This window comes from Mya arenaria, chromosome 1 (assembly GCF_026914265.1).
Source record: "Mya arenaria isolate MELC-2E11 chromosome 1, ASM2691426v1".
NCBI classification, from domain to species: domain Eukaryota; kingdom Metazoa; phylum Mollusca; class Bivalvia; order Myida; family Myidae; genus Mya; species Mya arenaria.
Genome location: NC_069122.1, coordinates 26,829,813 through 26,850,419, shown reverse-complemented (window position 1 = coordinate 26,850,419; position 20,607 = coordinate 26,829,813). Strand labels below are relative to the sequence as shown.

Sequence of the window (20,607 nt, the reverse complement as noted above, 5' to 3'; positions counted from 1 at the left end):
TGAACAGTTGTTTGAGTTACAAATCTTTCAGCTTTAGACGAAAGAGAATCTTTAACAGTGAAAGTAAATTACTGGGTTATGAATGTACTGGTATATAAGATTCATGCTTTCATGTTTTTTTATTCGAACAGTGCATGTATCAAAATATGCTTGCTTCGAGTAACTGTTCGACACTCAGAAACAAATAGATAATTGAATCCCTTTTTACCTGTATATTTAATGCTTTAATATAAATCTTGACAATGGGCAGTGCTTACAAGAACTTTAATGGGTAGCACATTAATGTATTCAAGTTTCATTGCCATCCATTGATGGGTTTAAAGCTGCACTCTCACAGACAGACAGTTTTGACATTTTTATTTTTGTTTCGGGATCAGCTGATTTAAGCATCAATGCCTCAAATCAGTAATGTAATATAACTCAGAATACAACCAATTTCAATAGTTCTGAAAGCTGCCAAATTATTCATTTTCCTTGATCACTGGTTTTCAGACATTTATTCTAAATTGGGCTCATTCCAAGACAAAAAAATAAAAGTTGTTTAAGCGGTCAATCTGTGAGAGTGCAGCTTTAAAAGATATAGCGAAACTCTTGACCTAATAATGTGACCAGATTATTTCACACATAGATTTCTCATGCACCTTGTGTTGATAGGTAGAACATGTGACCCATAGTATGTGTTTCTTGTTTTACAGAGATGCAGCTAAGGAGTGTCGACGAAAGAAGAAAGACTATGTGAAGTGTTTGGAGAATCGTGTAGCTGTATTAGAGAACCAAAACAAAACTCTCATTGAAGAGCTAAAAGCCTTAAAAGAACTCTACTGTCAGACCGAAGTATAATACTTGGTGGGCTCATGTGCTTGTACTGATTGTGATATTTTAGAGACTTCAGTGAAAAAAGTGCATTAGCACGGGGTAGATGGCTTTACAGAGAATGTGTTCATATTATCTTGTGATGTCATTACGACATGAAGGTATTTTCTTCAGAATTAGAAGAGGAATTTTGTGTGCTGCTGCGAATGAAGTAGTGAAAGAGAAAGACGTGGGGTTTGGATTGAAGAATCTTTCCACTATTAGGTTTGACAGATATTCTGTCAAGTACCTAAACAATATGGGTTTCGCTCTAGCGGCTGCTGATATCCCTTCAGCAGAGAAGAAGTCTTTCCTACGATAAGTGCTGGAGGTTTACTGTTCTCAGTGTGAAGATGAAGATGACTGCTTTTTATTTTTTTATTTAAATGACATGGAATGGAAAAGAAATACATGTTTTTATAAACTCATCTTATCATTGAAAGCTTGTTTTTACTTTGTTAAATGTTACTTTAAAATTTACAAAAAAATAATTGCTGTTGTTTGAAACTCCAGTCTCAATGTTTGGGATTTTCTGGATTTTAACCTCAGATGTTGCTGATGTGGGTACTTCTAATTCAAATTTAAGGAGATTTAATTTGTTGTGGAGCAAGAACTTCCAATACTGTCAATTTGTTTTTATCAAACTAATATGGTAATCTTTTACACCTTATATTTTGTGTGTTGAAAATTGAAATAAAATGCATGTATAAATATACAACTTAAGAATGTCATGAACGATACAGGAATGGCATTAACGATACCAATTGATGCTCTTTTATGTTGAAAGAGGTTTTTCTGATTTAAAGAAATTTATCACCAATTGATGTTGCGTAATGCAATGCCAAGCCTAATCTGGGTGTTTTAAACAGTTAATTTCGATGACAAAATTTAATCCAAATATTGGATATCTGTATAAGTTTGTGACTTTGAATTGACGAGACACAAACAACTAGAAAGGTCATTTATGTTTAAAATGATCAATATTAGTTCATATGTCAATACACATATATTATCATTTTGTCTGTCTCTCAAAAAGGAAAAAGGTTGAGGTATTGTGATAGCCTTAGTGTTGTTGTTTGTGTGAAAACTTTAACAATTAAACTTGGCAAATGGTCTGACAGCCTCAAGATACTCAAGTAAAACTTGCAGTGATGTTTTTTGGAATTAATTTCACCACCTGTGCCTTGCAAATAGGGAAAAAAGTCAACTAATATAAAAGCAAATATACAAGATTTCACTTTCTTATTCATACATTATGATGTTAAAGAGTTAGTCTTGTCAAGATTGTTTTGATTTTTCAAGAAATACATTGCTTTTTAATTCATTAACTTAATCTGCATTTATGAAATTGGGATTTTCTTTTTGATTTTGGGAAATATGGACATTTTTTTCGCAAGGGGAAAGACAGTAAATTGCACACCAAAAAATCACTGACTGGTATACTTGGTATACTTGTTGCCTGAGATGATATGTACATGTACAGCAAGCCCATAACTCTGGCTTTTTGATACTAGAGTGATGTACCTTGTTCCGTAGGGGAAATAGCCAGACAAGCGTTGGCGATCGCCTCACAGCGCCCTTTGTTGGTCATACATGTCATACATGTATATAATCACATTCTTTTGTTGTAGTTGTATAAATTATTTAAATGAACTCATTGACTTATCTTTTTTGACATAAAATGTATATTTTGCAAAACACAGAGTGTATACAATTTGAACATTGTATATTGATATTTTCGTACAAAAGTAGCTGTAGAGCATTGTCGTTTTTATTTGTTAAATTGTATGAAAATAAAGCCGTAAATTAATAGTTAGTACAGTGGTGTGTATTACAAAACATTATTCAGTTTATTTAAGAGAAATTCTGGAAATGAAATTAAGTTCTTGTGCATACTTATCATGTACTATCTGGTTGGAGTTAAAGGGACTAGACCCCAGATGATACAATTGCAAGATGAAAGAAAGATGTTAAACACTTGCATATAAAATTGACATTGCAATGAATCTTACCTATCACATTGATTACGACACATGTAGATTTCACATTTTTTTGCGCATTTTTTCAGTTAGAAATTTACTGGGGTTGTCTATCTCATATATCCAAGTAAGCATGGACTCATGATCAGATTTAAACTGCACTATGTTTAAATAGGGAAACTCGGATAAGGCAGCAACATGATTGATGTTGATTGTTGCGTGTATTCTTTTAATCTTGTATTATCATTCTTCAGGTCCTTCTAGCTCTCACTGACAATTCCAGGGTTGTTTTGAGGAAATAATGTATTTGTCGATTTTTGGACCAATTGGTGTCTAGTCCCTTTAACATGAAGAAAGGGAGTAGGAGCAGTTTGAATCACTGAAGACTGTGTGCAATACCCCATTGTCTTTGAATAGTGAGGTCTCTTGGTTTGCAATTCGCCAAAAGAGAGCAAAAAAAAGAAACACTAATTTGATAATATCTCAATCTGGAGTTGCATGTGTACATCACAGAAAAAAAAATGTTGTGTTCTTAGGCCTAGATTCCTCAAAGCAGGTTGGAAATGATCAGCCTATTTATTTCAGGTCTAAGGTGAAGTTTGTTTCCGATCAATAATTTCAGAACAGTTAGGGCCTATAGACCTCAAACTTGGTAGGCAGGTTGGAAATGATCATCAGATGAACCCTCTTCATTTTGAGGTCTAAGGTCAACTTTGTTGCAATATCCAGCTAATAATCTGATCAAAAACTTAAGAACGGTTAGGGCCCATAGACCTCAAACTTGATAGGCAGGTTGGTAATGATCAGCAGGTGAACTCTTGATTTTGAGGTCATAGTGTCAAAGGTAAAGTTGAGCTCGAGGGGATAGTGTGATTGATCAATAACTGATGAATTCTTAGGCCCATATACCCCAAACTATATGAGCAGTTTTATTCGAGCCAGATGAACCCTATTGATTTCAAGGTCTGTGGGTCAAAGGTTGTTATGAGCTCAAGCTGAAAATGGCTTTCGATCAATAAATGAAAATTACTTGGGCCCAGAGACAAGTTGACCGAACATTTCCTCCTACATACATTTTTTATTAACAAGAGTTGTTGTAGGACAGCACGATCGACTATATGCCACTTTGTTTTAGAATTGAATGCATAAATGGCAGTGTGCGAAGTAAGAAGTCTGTCAAACTTAACCAGACACCAGCACGACTAGGATAGTCCTCCTTATTCGCTTAAAACCATGAAATAACTATCGACACGTTTTGTTTTGTACTTTATTATGTAATAATTTATAAATAACAATAACTAGGTATTATCACAGACTCAAGGTTTAATACTTAGTCCATTCTAACCTACACAAATAACAACCTTCTACAGTATAAATGTATAAGCAACGCTTTATATTACAACTATAGTCACATATACAACCAGACATTTTAGTCCAATAAATCAGATACTGTAACTCAATATGGCAGCATATGTATTTACTGTTTTATTTCTTGTTGATAAATAATGACAAACATGCAAGTCTGATGTCTTTCAGAATTTCACAAATCTGGACAGGTTAATAACACTACAGCTTGTTTTCTCGAGCAAAGAATAGTTTTATGTGTAAAAGATCTTGAGCAATTAAGCTTCTGAATGTTACAAACCTGTTTGATTTTTTTCATTTCTTAAACTGTGTTTTCAACATAAACATTATACTGGATGTTCAGCTCACACAAATATATAGAAAATAAGACAATTCTAACTTAAAAAAAAAAAGAGATGGGCCCCAAGGAATAATTAGATGTGAAATTCAAGTGCTGGCTTAATCAAAAGCCATCAATGTCCTTGTTTAAAATTGGATATAAAAAATATATTAGGGTGGGATGAAATTATAGCAGAATGATGCTAACCTCAACAAATGTCAATGCAAATTGTTATAAAATAACAACAATAGCACCTACATGTAGGAGCAAACCCCAACACTTGCCTGTTATTTAAAGTCAGAAAAGGAGCACAACTCCACATCAGTTATTAACCCAGAGTAATTGGCCTTGATACACCAATGAGTATTGTCTCTGGATACATGTGATCAAAGTTTCATGTGAATATCTTTAATGGTTTTTGAGTTACTGCCATTGTTTCTGGACAACGCTGCCAGCGACAAGACCAAGGCTTCGACAATACCTTAATTTCATTCCCTCAATAGGCTAATAATAAATGGATACTTGTTGTCACATATGACAACATATTGCTGTCAAATGTAACTTCATCTTTCTGTCACATGTGACATCTTCTGGAATGCATTTCTTGGCACAAGTTTCTATGATATGTGTGAAACTAAACAAATGCACACATGTAGACAACATCGAAAATGACCATGAAATAAATAGAAAATAGATGGACATGAGGTTATCTTTGGTAAATACGGAAGTTAACTAATGTATACATTAAAAAGGTATTTTGAAGTGACCCTTAATAAATTTTTAGTTGTGACCAGACCTATATTGTCCGTAGGAATTATTTTTTTACGATTAGTGATGGCAACACATTAAACATAAGATAGGCATTGAAATGTCAATACATGAGCTAACCCCCAAGGTGTTAAACCGTCAGGCCCTGTTTCACAATTCTTAAGTATTGGCGCAACTGAGTACATTATTTAAATTTTGTATATACCGGGGTACTTTTGAAATAAAGAAACTGTATATGTAGAAGTATACATGTTTGTTTTATTTAACCCAGGAATAGCAACTTTTAAAGACTGCATCTTAATTTCAAAAACTGGCACAAGCTTTGAGGAAGTACCTCCCGAGATCACATTTCTTTGTCTATTATTGAGGTTAACAGCATGTGATCATCGAAAGGAATTCATATTATTTCAAACCAATTATTAATCAGTCAATTTTCCATGGTATATAATTAAGTGTAACAAAGAAAGTACCGTAATTGCTGATGATGGTCAGGGCACTGCAAACAGCTTTTTTTTAAAGGATGACCTTCTAAGGTCATGAACATAACTCCATCTAACACAACTCTGGTTGTCATTTAACCATTATATTTCAATAGTAAAAGAAGCACATTGTAAGTGTTTAATAATCAGATGGATGACTGACCAACATTATAGTAGTCCCACAAATCCTAATGCTTGTATCTATATTCATCATTCTTTTACCAATAAGATCTACACATGTATCATAAAAACATCAACATTTTAACAAACTCGTTCAGTCTTGCAGATGGTCATTATGACATATTAGCATTTTTGGCTCTGAAACATTCCAGAAACATAATTATGATCCCCAAACATTCCAGAAACATAATTATGATCCCCAAACATTCCAGAAACATAATTATGATCCCCAAACATTCCAGAAACATAATTATGATCCCCAAACATTCCAGAAACATAATTATGATCCCCATATGATGTGCTACAAATGGATGCAGCAGATTGTTTCAATAACCCGCATTTCCTAAAATCTTAGAAATCTGTTTTAGGTGGAAAAATTGTACAGGGCCTCGTGGATATGTCATAATGTGACAGTGGGATAAGGGTCCATTCTACACCTCTTTAATGTAAGACTTTCATAATAATTATAATGATAACACAATCATCCAGAACAGGTATAAATTACAAGGCCTATGCTCTACTGTGACGACTTGTTGTTAATATACTGAACTCGCATTCAAAATGAAGCCATCGGTGAAGCATGTTTCACAAGGGGCAAGGGAAATAAACTACAAGAACTAGACACAACTCTTTGTTCAATGGTGTCTTCCTAAATAAATATGTTTGATAGGTCTGCAGGGAATACTACAATAATACACAACAAAGTTGTCTCCGATAGAAAATTCTTTTTCATTTCAAGGACCATAATCTAGTCATACATGGGCGGATCTGGCCAGTTTTCTAAAGGAACCAAGCTGTCATGGATATTTGACATCTGTATAAGTACGATGCCGGTACAATTAAAACTGAAGACTATCACATAAACAAGAATTATTTTACAGACACCACGCCATTGTTTAAATTATTGTGGCCTTTGACCAGTAAATAAAAAACAACCCCTGAATATAAATAATGATACATGCAGTACTAATCCTTAAATAAAGTCACCATTGTGTATAATATATACTGTACCTGATTTAAACTTAAATGAGCAATAATGAATTAAGCAAAAATGTGATCATCCTAGTGCAGCATGATTTGAAATATGTGCAATGTACAAAAAAAAAATGTAAAAAAAAGCGAAATATCACAACTTCTCCATCTACCCCCTTCGAAACTTGAGACGGATAACATTTTTTTTTCTTCCCTGAAATGTTCCTTTTCCTCCCCCTCCTTGTAGCCTTCACTCATGATGTTGGATCATGTGACAAGTCTGGGGATTACACACAGATCAACAGGGAGGTAAACATTCTGCATGTGACATTTTTATCTGAACTGTTTTTTTTCTGAAAAATATGGATATCTATCCTAGCCTATTTTGGTTTTGCTTTCAGGACAGTAAATACTATAAAATCTAGTTGTTTTTTCTTACAATGTTTTGCTTATCCAAATATTCATGGCACACAGCATTGATTTCAACACATATGCCCTTAATTTAAAATATTGGGTATGGATAAAAAAACAAACTTCTTTGAAGACATTTCACGTGTTTGGAAGCAGGAGGCTAGCAGAAATTCCCATATATTATCTTTAAAAAAAGAAATAGAAAAACAAGAGATGTTTGTCAAACATTATGCCCCCTGAGCGCCAAGTTGCCAGAAATATTTGGACAATTGAATGAAATATGCATGGACTGAAATGACAGCTGATTTGTCATTGGATGCATATGAGGCAGGTCATCTACTGGTCATACCTAATCTTCATGTCAAGTTTGATGACCATAGGTCCGGGAATTGTTGAGTTATCACTCGGACAAGCTTTGGTCTTCCAACAGACCGACCGACATGTGCAAAGCAATTATATAACCCCTCTGCTTCGAAGGGGGGCATAATTAAACTAGATGTTCACTGAAAACTGATACTTCAACTCATGCATTTAGTGACATATAAATTTCTACTGTCTACTATATAAGAAAATAAAATATGGACAATCAGAAAACCTTTTTTCAGCTTACAGTCACACTGACCTTGACCTTTGACCCACTGACCTCAAAATCAATAGGGTTCATCTGCTGGTCATGACCAATAAGCCTACCTAGTATGAGGTCCCTGGGTCAAAGCGTTCTCAAGTTATTGATCGGAAACCGTTTTTCATGTTAAGGTCACACTGACCTTGACCTTTGACCTCAAAATCAATAGGGTTCATCTGCTGGTCATGACCAATACACCTACCAAGTATGAGGTTCCTGGGTCAAAGCGTTCTCAAGTTATTGATCGGAAACCGTTTTTCATGTAAAGGTCACACTGACCTTGACCTTTGACCCACTGACCTCAAAATCAATAGGGTTCATCTGCTGGTCATGACCAATAAGCCTACCTAGTATGAGGTCCCTGGGTCAAAGCGTTCTCAAGTTATTGATCGGAAACCGTTTTTCATGTTAAGGTCACACTGACCTTGACCTTTGACCCACTGACCTCAAAATCAATAGGGTTCATCTGCTGGTCATGACCAATACACCTACCAAGTATGAGGTTCCTGGGTCAAAGCGTTCTCAAGTTATTGATCGGAAACCGTTTTTCATGTAAAGGTCACACTGACCTTGACCTTTGACCCACTGACCTCAAAATCAATAGGGTTCATCTGCTGGTGATGACCAATACACATACCAAGTATGAGGTCCCTCGGTCAAAGCGTTCTCAAGTTATTGATCGGAAACCATTTGGTATTCCGACCGACCGACCGACCGACCGACAGACAGACAGACCGACCGACCGACCGACATGTGCAAAACAATATACCCCACTTTTTTCAAAAGGGGGCATAAAAACATGTAAGTTATGTGAGTGTTTACATCCCAGATGACCAGTTTGTGAACCCTAGAGTTATCACCTGATTCTGTATATTGTTATATATGAATAATTGGAATAGATTTGTAATGTATCTAACAAAAAAGAGTGTTACATGCAGACTTATATGAAAACACATACCGGCATATTTCACATGTTCAAAGCTTTGAAATTTTCTAACATGTTTCTTGTCAGGTCATTATGTGTTACATTTCAAGCAGCTATATGGTTAATATTTAATATAAAAAATATCAAAAATAGTTATGTTGCCACCTTGTAATACTAATCACATCTTGTGTTAAACACAGCTTGTGTGCCTACATTCATTTTCTATGTAATGAATCTGAGATTTTATTAAGAAATTAAAAAAAGACACAAATATTCTAAGTATCGGTATTTAAAAGAAAAATTTCCTTTACATAAAAAACACACATACAAAGTAGATTGCTTGAAGGTCGTGAAGAATAAATATTAAAGATTTTTCGCCAATTAATCAGAAAGCCAATTTAAAGTACTTTAAATCAATCAAGCAATTTTTGTTATTCATAAATAATGTTCTCTCGAGCTTCAAAGTTTGTGTACACAAATCAGGAAATCTTTAAAAAAAAATACATTGCAGAATTGGAACCAACTACAGTAATCTGTTAATACATTGGCTCAATCGTTCAAATCTTAGTTAAAAGTAAGCAAATGTTGTGAACTAATTATTGTTAACTTTCAAACCATTACTGCTCTGGACTTTTCACTGATACATTTATGCTCTGCAATATTCCAAACAAGATTTGAGATAACTGTTTAGCCGTACTACTTTTTCTATTAAAACATATGAGCTCATCATAGAATATTTCGCCTTTAAATGTTAACAATAACAAAGTCAATCACGTTGTTAACTTTAACAAAGGTCTGATTGAACAGCCAATTGTTTGGTTGAGTCCTTGATTCAATTATAAACTAGAGGTAATGTAAACAACAACATATGTGTAATCAAAATAAAAGAGATTAGCACAAAAAAAAATCTAACAAAAAAATATATAACAGGTAACAATGCTTGCTGTAGGATATTTGCCAACAATTAAAGAAAGACAAATGGACAGAATTGTTTGCAGACCTTGAACAAAACAGCCATGGTGGTTAAACAAGCTAATTAACATTCCTAGAACATAAGCCAATAAAATCAGCCAAGAGTAGTCTTAATATTACCAATGTTTTTTAAAGAAAAAAAATCCACAAGAAACCTTGTCTTCGTACAAATCCTGCAAATATCATTACCATAAATGGTACTTCAAAGCTAAACCTTATGATTACCAGAAAGACGTCAAAAGAATTATTGCTACAAGTTTATTGTCAAATAACTTGTTACACTGTAGTATGGCTGACTGAAGGAGCAAAATAAACATCAGGGCTGTTTGAAGGTATGGTCATTCTTGAGCTGTTGTTGTTTCTTTTTGTGGTGTTTCCTAACTTGCGCGTTGGAGATCTCCTGTTTGACGATGCGCATGGCGTGCCGTTGGTAGCGGGTGGAGGAAAGGACGGGTAGGCCGGCAGACAACAGTTCCTGTAGAGGGGGTAGACGGACCGACAGTCACCTGAAACACAGGGGAGAAAACTCTGTTAATCATGGGCTTACTGAGATGATCAAGGGAGGTAATATAATTTGTTAAATTACATGAGGTAAAAAAATTTTACTATTATTTGGGATTCAATCAGTACATTATAAAAATGTATTTTCTTAATAGATTGATTATTTAAATTATCATTGCTCAAGAATAAGGCAAGTTATTGCTAAATGAAACATTGAAATTGCAAGTACAAACTAAAGGAAATGCTGAAAAGTCCTTGTTCCAAGTTTGAAGAAGTAATCAAAATTTCCGTATCTATTAAAATACGTTAAAATACTGAAGATCAATCTGGAAGACTGGTCAAAGGACAACTGTATGAACAAAATAATTAAATAATATAAAGAAATATGTTCCAAGGAAAATTTGTGATAGATATATAAATTGCTAGTCATTTTATACTTTCATCCTCAACCGAAAAACTTGATTCATTAAAAGCAAAACAAAAGCTTTTTTGCCCAAATCACCAACAATGTTTTTTGTTACCAATTGTACCTTTTCACTGAAAAAAACATGGCAATCATAAGAACATTATAACATATCAAAGCAATATTCATTAAAATTTCTTTAAATTCCTTATTGGTATTTACAGCAGTTTCCACTTTTACGATTTCATAACATATACTTGAAGGCCTGTTACAACATGTAGTTATAGATACATTGACATGCATACACAGTCATATCAATACTGACAAATACATAACATACTCATGAGATCCTCCATTACTATTTGAAGATATATTATACGTGAAATAAAAGACAAAAACAATAGAAAAAAATATATATAAAAAGGAATATATCAAAAGAAATATATATATATGAAATTGTGAAGATGCCTGTAACATTCAGGGAAAACAATTCATTCGCAAAACATACACGAGGCAAAGGGAAAACTAGCAAACAGTGATGTTCCGTCTAATGTGCAATATCACGGGTGAAAGAGAGAAGGTTCCACGTGCATCTTAATTCTATCTGACTTGAAACCTTTTTGCTTTATGCCCGCAAATCACTGTGCAAATCCAGAGCAGAGGTCAAAATACAGTCTACTGAACATTCCCATTCAAATGTTCATTTTTGAATTACTATATTTTAGTAGTATCTGTAGCTTAATGTCAAAACTAGAATCATGTAGCAAACTGTGTTTTAAAACTTAAGCAGTAACAGTAGACCTCCATTACCAGCAACTGTAAGTGCAAGAAAAAATCTGGGTCAAATCCATTTTGGTTAAGAGTTCTTCCACAGAAGAGAGCTGTGCATCTTGTGTTACCTGGACTTTTGTGGGGTTAAGGGTGGTTTCAGACAATTGTCTTCAAAACTGTAAGTGGCTGGAGCCTCACTAAACAGAAACAAAGGTAACTTACTGCACACAGTCAAAGTTTACATGGTCATACTGGTTTTCAGGGGCTATAGACACCAGATGGTCCAAAATTCCTCAAGCTCATTATTTCCACAAGACAGGCCTAGAATTGTCAATACGAGCTAGTATAAGGCCGATTAAACATCATGTTACATGGTTCAAAAATATTCTGTCGCTGTTTCAGCGGAGAAGACCTGTTTAAAAATAGCATATAATGTGAAAGTCACATTATTAATACAGAAACATATACCAACACTATCTTCAAATTAAATTGGCATTTGCATTGAAGACAAACCCAGTAAATTTTTAAAAAGAAAAAAACGCAAAAAAACTGCAAAACATGTGGCAGTAGCATTGTGATATATCAGAAAGTAAGATTCAATGTGTCGTACACAACAGTTTCAATTTAATGTAAATTTTTGACAAATTTTTCTTGCAATTGTATCATTTGGAGTCTAGTCCCTTTATGGTTACAGACTTTAATTATTTCCCTTGGCAAACTTCAGACTGGAAAAATGCCATTTCGAGTGTTTCACATACATGACAACCATTTATTTCCTTATAATTCAAATCTGATTCATTTAAGCCATGAAAAATAATCAACTATGGTTTATCCTGAGAAAACTCACACACTTCAAAAGTTAAGAACCATTAATTTTCCATGTTCTCTATTTGCATTAGGCTAAGTAAGCAAAATTATAATCCAGCAAAAAATATTTTAATATTCATGTATTTTTCTGATTGCGGGTTTGGACCAAATTTAAAGTATTATAATTACTATTCATAATTTGCATCACTCAGACTTAAATAAAATATTAATCTAAGGTAACCTTCTCAATCTTAGATATTGGGAGTGCAACCCGGGCCGCATTCAGGTACTAAGGGCATTTAGTTATAATGTGACCATAAAGAAGAAGCTTTAAAGTTTTTGTTTTAGAAGAAGATTCTCCCCTTTTCTCTGATATTTTTTTAAAGGGTTCTCATCTGGGCCATATCTATTTCAAAAACGATAGTTTTAATCTTTATAATTATGAAGAAAATGTGATTCAGTCATCTTATAAAACAGCAAATGAGCTGAAATTTTTCAATTGGTTTATTACAATAGATTTTCTTGTCTTCAATCTAAGTAAGATGATAAAAAATCAACAGTTTGTTAATCAAAATTAGCCACACTTATACATCTCATCAATCTGTTAGCAGTAAATAGCAGACACGTCAGTGAAAAATTAGCATTTTTAATCTACAAAGAATTAGCTTACAATTGAACACAGGAGAGTCGCAAGGAGACACCAACACTCATCAGTTTTTCTAATTTGGCAAGGCCCATAACTGTCTTTTTATTGAAGCTAGAGTTACTGGCCTTGAAACATTTATACATTATAGGGTCATCTTATAAAGTGACTTCCCGTATGATCGCTTTTTGAAAACTATACTTCTTTGTAGTTTCAACATCTATTTAGAGCTGAAAGCTTTATTTGGAAGTCTAGGCAAAGTTAGCTTCTATTTGATTTCACACATGAAAATCAATAAGTTTGTAACACTAACTCAATACTGAACCAAAATGTTTGATCTTATGCCATTTTGCTGTTTGTTTGTTCATAAGAAGGCCCTAATTTCACTAGCAGAGTACTAACTGTATTTTTGTTTTGCTTGACTGCTACTTCTTACAACAGGGTTTTGATTGACCTGGAAGCTGTCGGCTGAAGCCAATTTGGCCATGAATTTTTGGGCGCTTCAATGGGTGGTAACAGTAGCTGACGAAAAGCTGGCTTTTAAGAAGCCCTTTACTTCATTAAAATTTGAAACAAACTGGATTGTCAATTGTAACAATAATTAAGTAATGTCCAAAGGCAACCAGGTAACCTTTTAAATCAGACAAAAAAAACGAAGAAAAATAAACAATAATAATGTTTGTCCATCTGGATTCATCTAGTGATTATTCTGCAGAAATCTGCTGTCAATTTGTCCCTTAATACTGTTGACAACACTGGTACTATGACAAGTAACCTCACCTTTTCTATTTGAAAAACAGATGAGCAATCTATGTGAAATAAAAACCCAGCAACCCAAAATAATCTGTGTGTACACACTCTGTTACCTGCTTGGAGCTTTTCCCTTTGGGGAAAGAATATCGATAGGTTGTGGGCTAAAGACTAGATTGTTAACGGAGGAAGTTTTGCTGCTAGATTGGCTAGGCGACCGGCTGAACGGGGCTGGTTTCTGTCCTGCCGCGAGGCCGCCAGCCCGTTTGACCGACGTTGACTTGTGGAGATTTGAGGAGGAAGAGCTGTCAATGGGAGATAAATAGGACAGAAATAAAACGGGATATGGGAATACTATTACTTATAAGGCTAAGTGCAATACTGAAATATCTGCCAAAAACTTTGTGATATCTGCCAAAAACTTTGTGATCAAAGCTTACTGCAATACTGGACTATCTCATATGTTGTTCATTTTTGCAGGGTTTGATTTTACGATTTTTTTTTAAGTATAAAAATAATGCATATTATTTATTCCATATTTGTTTTTGCAGAATTTATTTTTAACAATTTATGCACTGCAAAAGGTCAAAATTGTGCTGCTTTTTTCTTTCAGTGTATAATCAAACTGCACAATCATTTTTTAAATTTCACAGTGTGCTTCTTGATGAACTAAAATATGAGATAATGTTTTGCACTAAATGCAAGAAAACTTGACGTATAATTTTCATCCACAAACATAACTAAAGGAAAATGGAAACATAAGAATTGTTAAGACATAGGTGACCACACTTGTGAAAGTATTCAATTGACGGAACACAAGTCATGGAAGAAAAATGATGTCATTAATTTCATTAAAGACTGCAATTAAGTTATATGTAAATATGGCCCCTGAAACAACACATACATCTTCACTCTATAAATTGATAATTGGACTCTGAAAGATACACAACAACCTGAACAGGTTATATATTAGTAGACGACATACCATATATATCATATACAGTGTTTTGGATAGTACTAATTGTAACATAATAATATGCTTCATAGAAAATTCATAGCACCATAAACATAATAATATAAAAAATTGCCCCAAAAATCAAGCAATCTTGTCATGATAATTATATTGTGTTGGCAGACATTGCTATATATCCTTGGTGTATATCAGCTGTGGCTGCTAACATATTGATCTCAACTCATTTAGTTTAATGACTTATGAGAAATTGGGAAAATCTAGTTTTAACCGTGGTTCTGAATATGAAGAGTAAAGTAATGCAGACAGCATTGAGGCAGTACATATAGAGAAATTCAAGTCTGTATGGTCTAGTTTTTGTACTATCTATCAGAAGCAGGATTTTGAACAGCAAAATGTGAATCTGCCAGAAAATTCAAAAAGGTGATCAGCCCACACTTATTTGTTGTTTCGTGATTTAAAAAAAAATAATATTGTGTGTGAAATTCTCAGGAAATTGTTTGAAAAGTCAGATGGAAAGCAGTATGTTACAGTATACTATACAGTTATACTATATTCTAGTGTCACTTTCATATTTTAAAAGACAACATGAAGTAGTGTGATATTCAATAATGTTATAAAGCTATGTGGTTACCTCAAATGTTATTTATCCCCACTGTGAAGAGAGTAAAGACTATGGAATAATAATAATAACCAGTTTAATAGGAATGTGTCTGGATGCTTTACACCAAACTAAAATATACTTAAAAATCAATTATTAAAATGTATATCTTAAACACATATTAATACATTGAGGACAATTAAAAACAAGCATAATGGACAATATACTCATTCAAGAATACATAACAATATCATTTATGGGGAGTAACTCCTGTCAAAGGTGAATCATTCATATACAAAAGAAACACTGGGAAGCACTTTACACTAGTGGCAGTGGCAGTCGCATGCAAGATTGACCATGCAGTGTTCTGAGTATGCCAGAACATTTTGTCTTACTTTGTCAATTGAGGCCGAATGAGGACAACCCTATTTTAAACTGCTGCCCCCATTCAGGTCAACTCCAGTTACCTAAAAAACACACTCACTCCCCTAACAACTTATTCTTAAAAGAAATACTAACTAAGTCACTTATTCTCATGTAAATATCCAAATAACCATTTAGAACTTTATTTGTATAATTAAACTAATTCAAAACTCTTCTTTTTTTCAATTCAGAAAATGCCTACTGGTATTTAAATACAATTAAATGATAAAAATTACATGACTCGCAATTTTGTTCTTCATTATTTCCTTATTTTTGACTGTGTCATTACATATCAGTGAAACTCAACTCCTGACTGGTTTACCGTACTGAGCAGCATGATTCTGCGCCTGTACAAAATCATTTTACTGTTATGATTTCTCTCAGTGAGCGATTGATCTGGCGGGGGAATAGAAGGGGAGTGTGTGTAGCGCAGAGGGGTGGTACTGGTTGGGAAGGCACTCAATGTTTTCCTGTTGGGGGAGGCAGTCAATGTTTTTTGCCTTTGAATTGGTTGCACAGAGGTCTCAACTTTGGTACCGCTGCTGTAAGGGTATAAGTCATTTTTAGTGATAGTTTCAGGAGATTCCTTGTTAAACAATAACATAAAGAACAATTGATTATTTCAGTATAAGATCGTCATATATTTCTCTGAGTGAGCACAAAAAGCTATATTTCAAGAGTGGTGTCCCTATGTGTGAAATATATACTTTGGAAATATATATAAAAACGAGGTGAAATATATTGGGATCTAACTCTGAAATAAGCAATATTTCTCTTTAGTATGCATGCCTAAAAAGGATTTAAAATGACAGTTAATCATAGTGTTTCAGAAGAGCATGCAAAATTGTATACGAACACAGTTATTTGGAATTCACATTGTTGAAATAGCACTCCAGTCCATGCGCATTAACATTTAATTTGACAGTGAGAGAAGACTAAAATTTCAAAACAATGATTAATATCAAATTGTTTGAAACAGTGAAATGTCCATTTAATATCACTAATAAATCTCTGTGAACCGCTGGAAAGCATATAATAAAATATGTTTCTTCCAACTTTTTAAATGACAGCAAATTGTTACAATAAACACATGCACCTGAAATAAGACCCACTGCTTGTCTGCATCTTAATACATGTAAGAGGTCCCCAAACAGGCAGCATTGTTGAAGGAATGAATGGCGTGATTGAGGTCATTATATTATCATTTTTCAGGTATGATTACAGTTTGGCTGGTGTAAGTGTGTGGAGTATTAAAGACTACATGCATACTTTAACCAGCCCAACTGCGTTCATATCCATATTTAATGACATCACCCAATGCATTACTTATATAAACACCAATATTCCATTAAATCTTTCCATAAAAATTACTAAAATAAGGAAGCCTTGAAGTTATTTCTGAAGAAAAAATATAAGCTATTGGAAAGATAATAACACCATACCGAGTCATGACACTTATCAACCATTTTTCACGCAGATTGTGATAATGACACAAAAAAATCTGCAATAAATATAATAAAAAAAAATATTCAAAATAAAAGGAACTCAAAAGTAAGTGGAATGATAGATATGTACAAATATATACAACACATGATTATTTATTTTTTCCTGAAAAGAAGAATATAACTATTTACACATTATGGAAACATTTTGTATAAACAATACATCACACATAACTTAAATTTACATAAAATAATTTACCAACACACATATGTATACATATATAGTATATTACATAAACAGATCATGCCACTGTACAATATATGCATTCTACAAAACCCCTCCTACCTCTCTGATCAAACTATGAAAGGTTTTCTCTCGTCTAGTAGATAACAAAGTCATCAATTAATATTATAATTATTACATTCGATAAATAAGAACATCAATAACTATAACAGTCAGTCTGCCCTAAAAACACAAGCCCAAGGGAGGGCCTGGGGCCTTGGTAGAAGTTCTATGAAAATAAAACCTCAAGTACTAAAGGCCAGTCTGTCTAGAAATCCAGGGGCAGTTTCATAAAACATCCTAAGTCATTTCTAAACATAAGTCAGTTTCGTAAGGTCATAGTCAAATTAAAAGAAAAGTAGAAGTGTTTTTAACATAAAAGTTATAATGCATACAGTTAATATATTTTTTTATTATAAATGATATTATTTAATTCTTTTATGATATGACCAGTGAGATACAAAATTTCGGAAAATGACTTCCTATATATAAAACCAAACAGACATTTGGCACTAAGCATTATTAGACTTTGAAGTTTTAATTATTAAAAACTAATTATGAGAGTTATTTCAACACCGCAGAGAATGCAAGTACTTGAAAAAAGTCATCTTATATCTTAGTAAGTACTTTAAACACCTTTTAGCCAAATTGACAATGATATAAATCATAAACTAACAGAAATTTTACTGTAGATGATACCCTAGGATAGATATTATGCAGGGGAAACATAGTGTTAAAAAACAGGTAATAACTCTTAATACTTTTTTAGTACAAAGAGAAAAAATTAAAACAATTATTTCCAAGTCCATAAAATACGATATATAGTATGCAGGCAACCATTTCATCATATTCTGCTAAAAGGAACTGCGTACTATCTATCGCTCAATTCGATATTAATTTTTTGCAGTCCAAATCCCAAGCAGAAAACCTACATGTTATAAACTGTACACAAAAACAACAGCTGTCACAGAGACAGCGCGCTCGACTATTCCGCCGCTTTTCAATGTAAGGATTGAGTTATCTTACTTGATTAAATAAGAAGGTTAAATAGATGGGAGCCTGTGTGTAAAGTTTCAATGCAATACATGATGTATTTGCTGAGGTATTGACTTAAATGTGGTTACATGCAAAACCTTAACAAGAATTTCTAAGTTGAATAATAAAGGGCAATTATTTTGCATTAAATGCAAACTAGAGTTATCCAATTTGGTTAATTAAGTAGATTGGATGTTTGAATACCATTGTATAAAGTCTCAATGTAATCCATCAAGTAATTGCTGAGATATTAACCTATGTGTGCTTACATGCAAAACCTTCACCAGAATTTCTAAGTCAAATAATAAAGGCCCATAATTTGCATTATATTAAAAAAAAAATATCTTGGAATACATATCTAATGTTTCAATGCAATACATGATATATTTGCTGAGATATTGACTTAAATGTGGTTACATGCAAAACCTTAACCAGAATTTCTAAGTCGAATAATAAAGGGCAATTATTTTGCATTAAATGCAAACTAGAGTTATCTAACTTGGTTAATTAAGTAGGTTAAGTAAGATGGTTGACTACCGTTGTATAAAGTCTCAATGCAATACCTCAAGTAGTTGCTGAGATATAAACCTATGTGTGCTTACACGCAAAACCTTTCTAAGTCAAATAATAAAGGGCAATTATTTGCATTAAATGCAAACTAGAGTTATCTAACTTGGTTAATTTAGTAGGCTGGATGGTTGAGTACCAATGTATCAGGTATCAATGCAATACCTCAAGTACTTGCTGAGATATTACCTATGTGTGCTTACACGCAAAACTTTCACCAGAATTTCTAAGTCGAATAATAAAGGCCTATTATTTGCATTATATTCAAATAATTGTTATCTAACTTCATTAATTTAGTATGTAAGATAGTTGGGAATACATATCCAAAGTTTCAAAGCAATAACTGATGTATTTACTGAGATAATGACTTAAAGGTGCTTACATGCAAAACCTTAACCAAGGTGTGACGCCAACGCCGACGCCAGGTTGAGTAGTATAGCTCTCCTTATTCTTCGAATAGTCGAGCTAAAAACTACCCCAAGCCCATCACATCTGTTTTCTTACTGGACGTATTGCAAGGGTATTCTCGGCAGACTTCGCACGTAAGAACTGACTTTGTCCATATAAGGTCTCGGGGATTCTTCAGAATTGTACTGAGTGTTTTCACTCCTGCTAGATTTCCTTTCCTTTCTGGAAGTGTCCATATCAATATGGTTTTGTATTTCATTGGGTCGACTGTGTTTATAGTTAACAAAGTTGTTAACAGCATAGTTGTTAACTAGTAAAGGTGAAATATTTTAAAATGAGGCAATATTACGAGAAAACAAGCATAGCTGAACTAGTTGTCTCGATATTTGTGAAAAATTCTGCCGACCTGACATAATTGTCCATGAAACTTTAAGAGTATTTAAGATTTTAAAAATAATAACGATCCACTTAACAACTTTGTAAACTTTGACAATGTTCTGAACAATCAGCCTTTCTGTCATATATACTTTTAAGGTATTGAAAAGACAGATAACTGAAAGTGGATTTCATGTTAACAGCCTCAGCAAAGAACATTTAGAAAAATTAAAAGCAAGAAGCAGGGCTTCCATTAAAAAAACTTTTGAAGTATATTAATCCATTAAATGGGCTTACACTTCCGCTACTGAATTGTTGGATTTACAGAAACTATAATAATTTTTGGTTAAACTTCCAACTTGGAATGAAAATATAAATACTTGTGTCAATATTACTTTTATAATAAAAGAAATGTATGGATGCTTTGTGGGGTAAAAAGCATATATCTTCCAGTAGGTAATTTTGTAAGATATGTAAAAGAATACACCTAAACACTGACAGCAGCAGGTGGCTTTAATTTGATGTGTGGAGTCAGGCCATCGAAGTTAAACTTTATTCGAAATGCACTTGGAGGGATTGAGTGGAGAAATGTTTATCACTGACCTTTTTTATATAAATATAAACTGGCTTTTCAAAAGTGAACATTTTGAAAAATTAAAATTTCAAAAATAACAATGAACATTTCAAACAAGTAAAAAAATAAAATAAAGTTTATCAGACTTGTTTAACAGACCTTACTCAATCCTTGTAGAAACTACCTCTGCGTATTAGACACCTAAAC

The 20,607-nt window shown here is 33.4% G+C and overlaps 1 protein-coding gene across 5 annotated transcripts in view; it reads right to left on the bottom strand.

The window, feature by feature from the left end:
- Positions 1 to 3,758: 3,758 nt before the first annotated feature.
- Positions 3,759 to 20,607, bottom strand: part of LOC128234617 (tubulin monoglutamylase TTLL4-like) — a 50,390-nt gene continuing 33,541 nt past the window's right edge. The window contains exons 20-23 of one of the 5 annotated variants that reach the window (XM_052948970.1): positions 19,548 to 19,673; positions 13,839 to 14,027; positions 11,651 to 11,719; positions 3,762 to 10,353 (exon numbers count right to left, since the gene is read on the bottom strand). In XM_052948970.1, coding sequence (XP_052804930.1) covers positions 10,350 to 10,353; positions 11,651 to 11,719; positions 13,839 to 14,027; positions 19,548 to 19,673 — 388 coding nt within the window. In that variant the 3' untranslated portion in view covers positions 3,762 to 10,349. Of the gene's footprint in view, positions 11,720 to 13,838; positions 14,028 to 15,326; positions 15,348 to 15,688; positions 15,761 to 16,038; positions 16,259 to 19,547; positions 19,674 to 20,607 lie in introns of all 5 variants that reach the window. The other 4 variants (XM_052948986.1, XM_052948976.1, XM_052948994.1 and 1 more) reach the window with 4 other exon arrangements.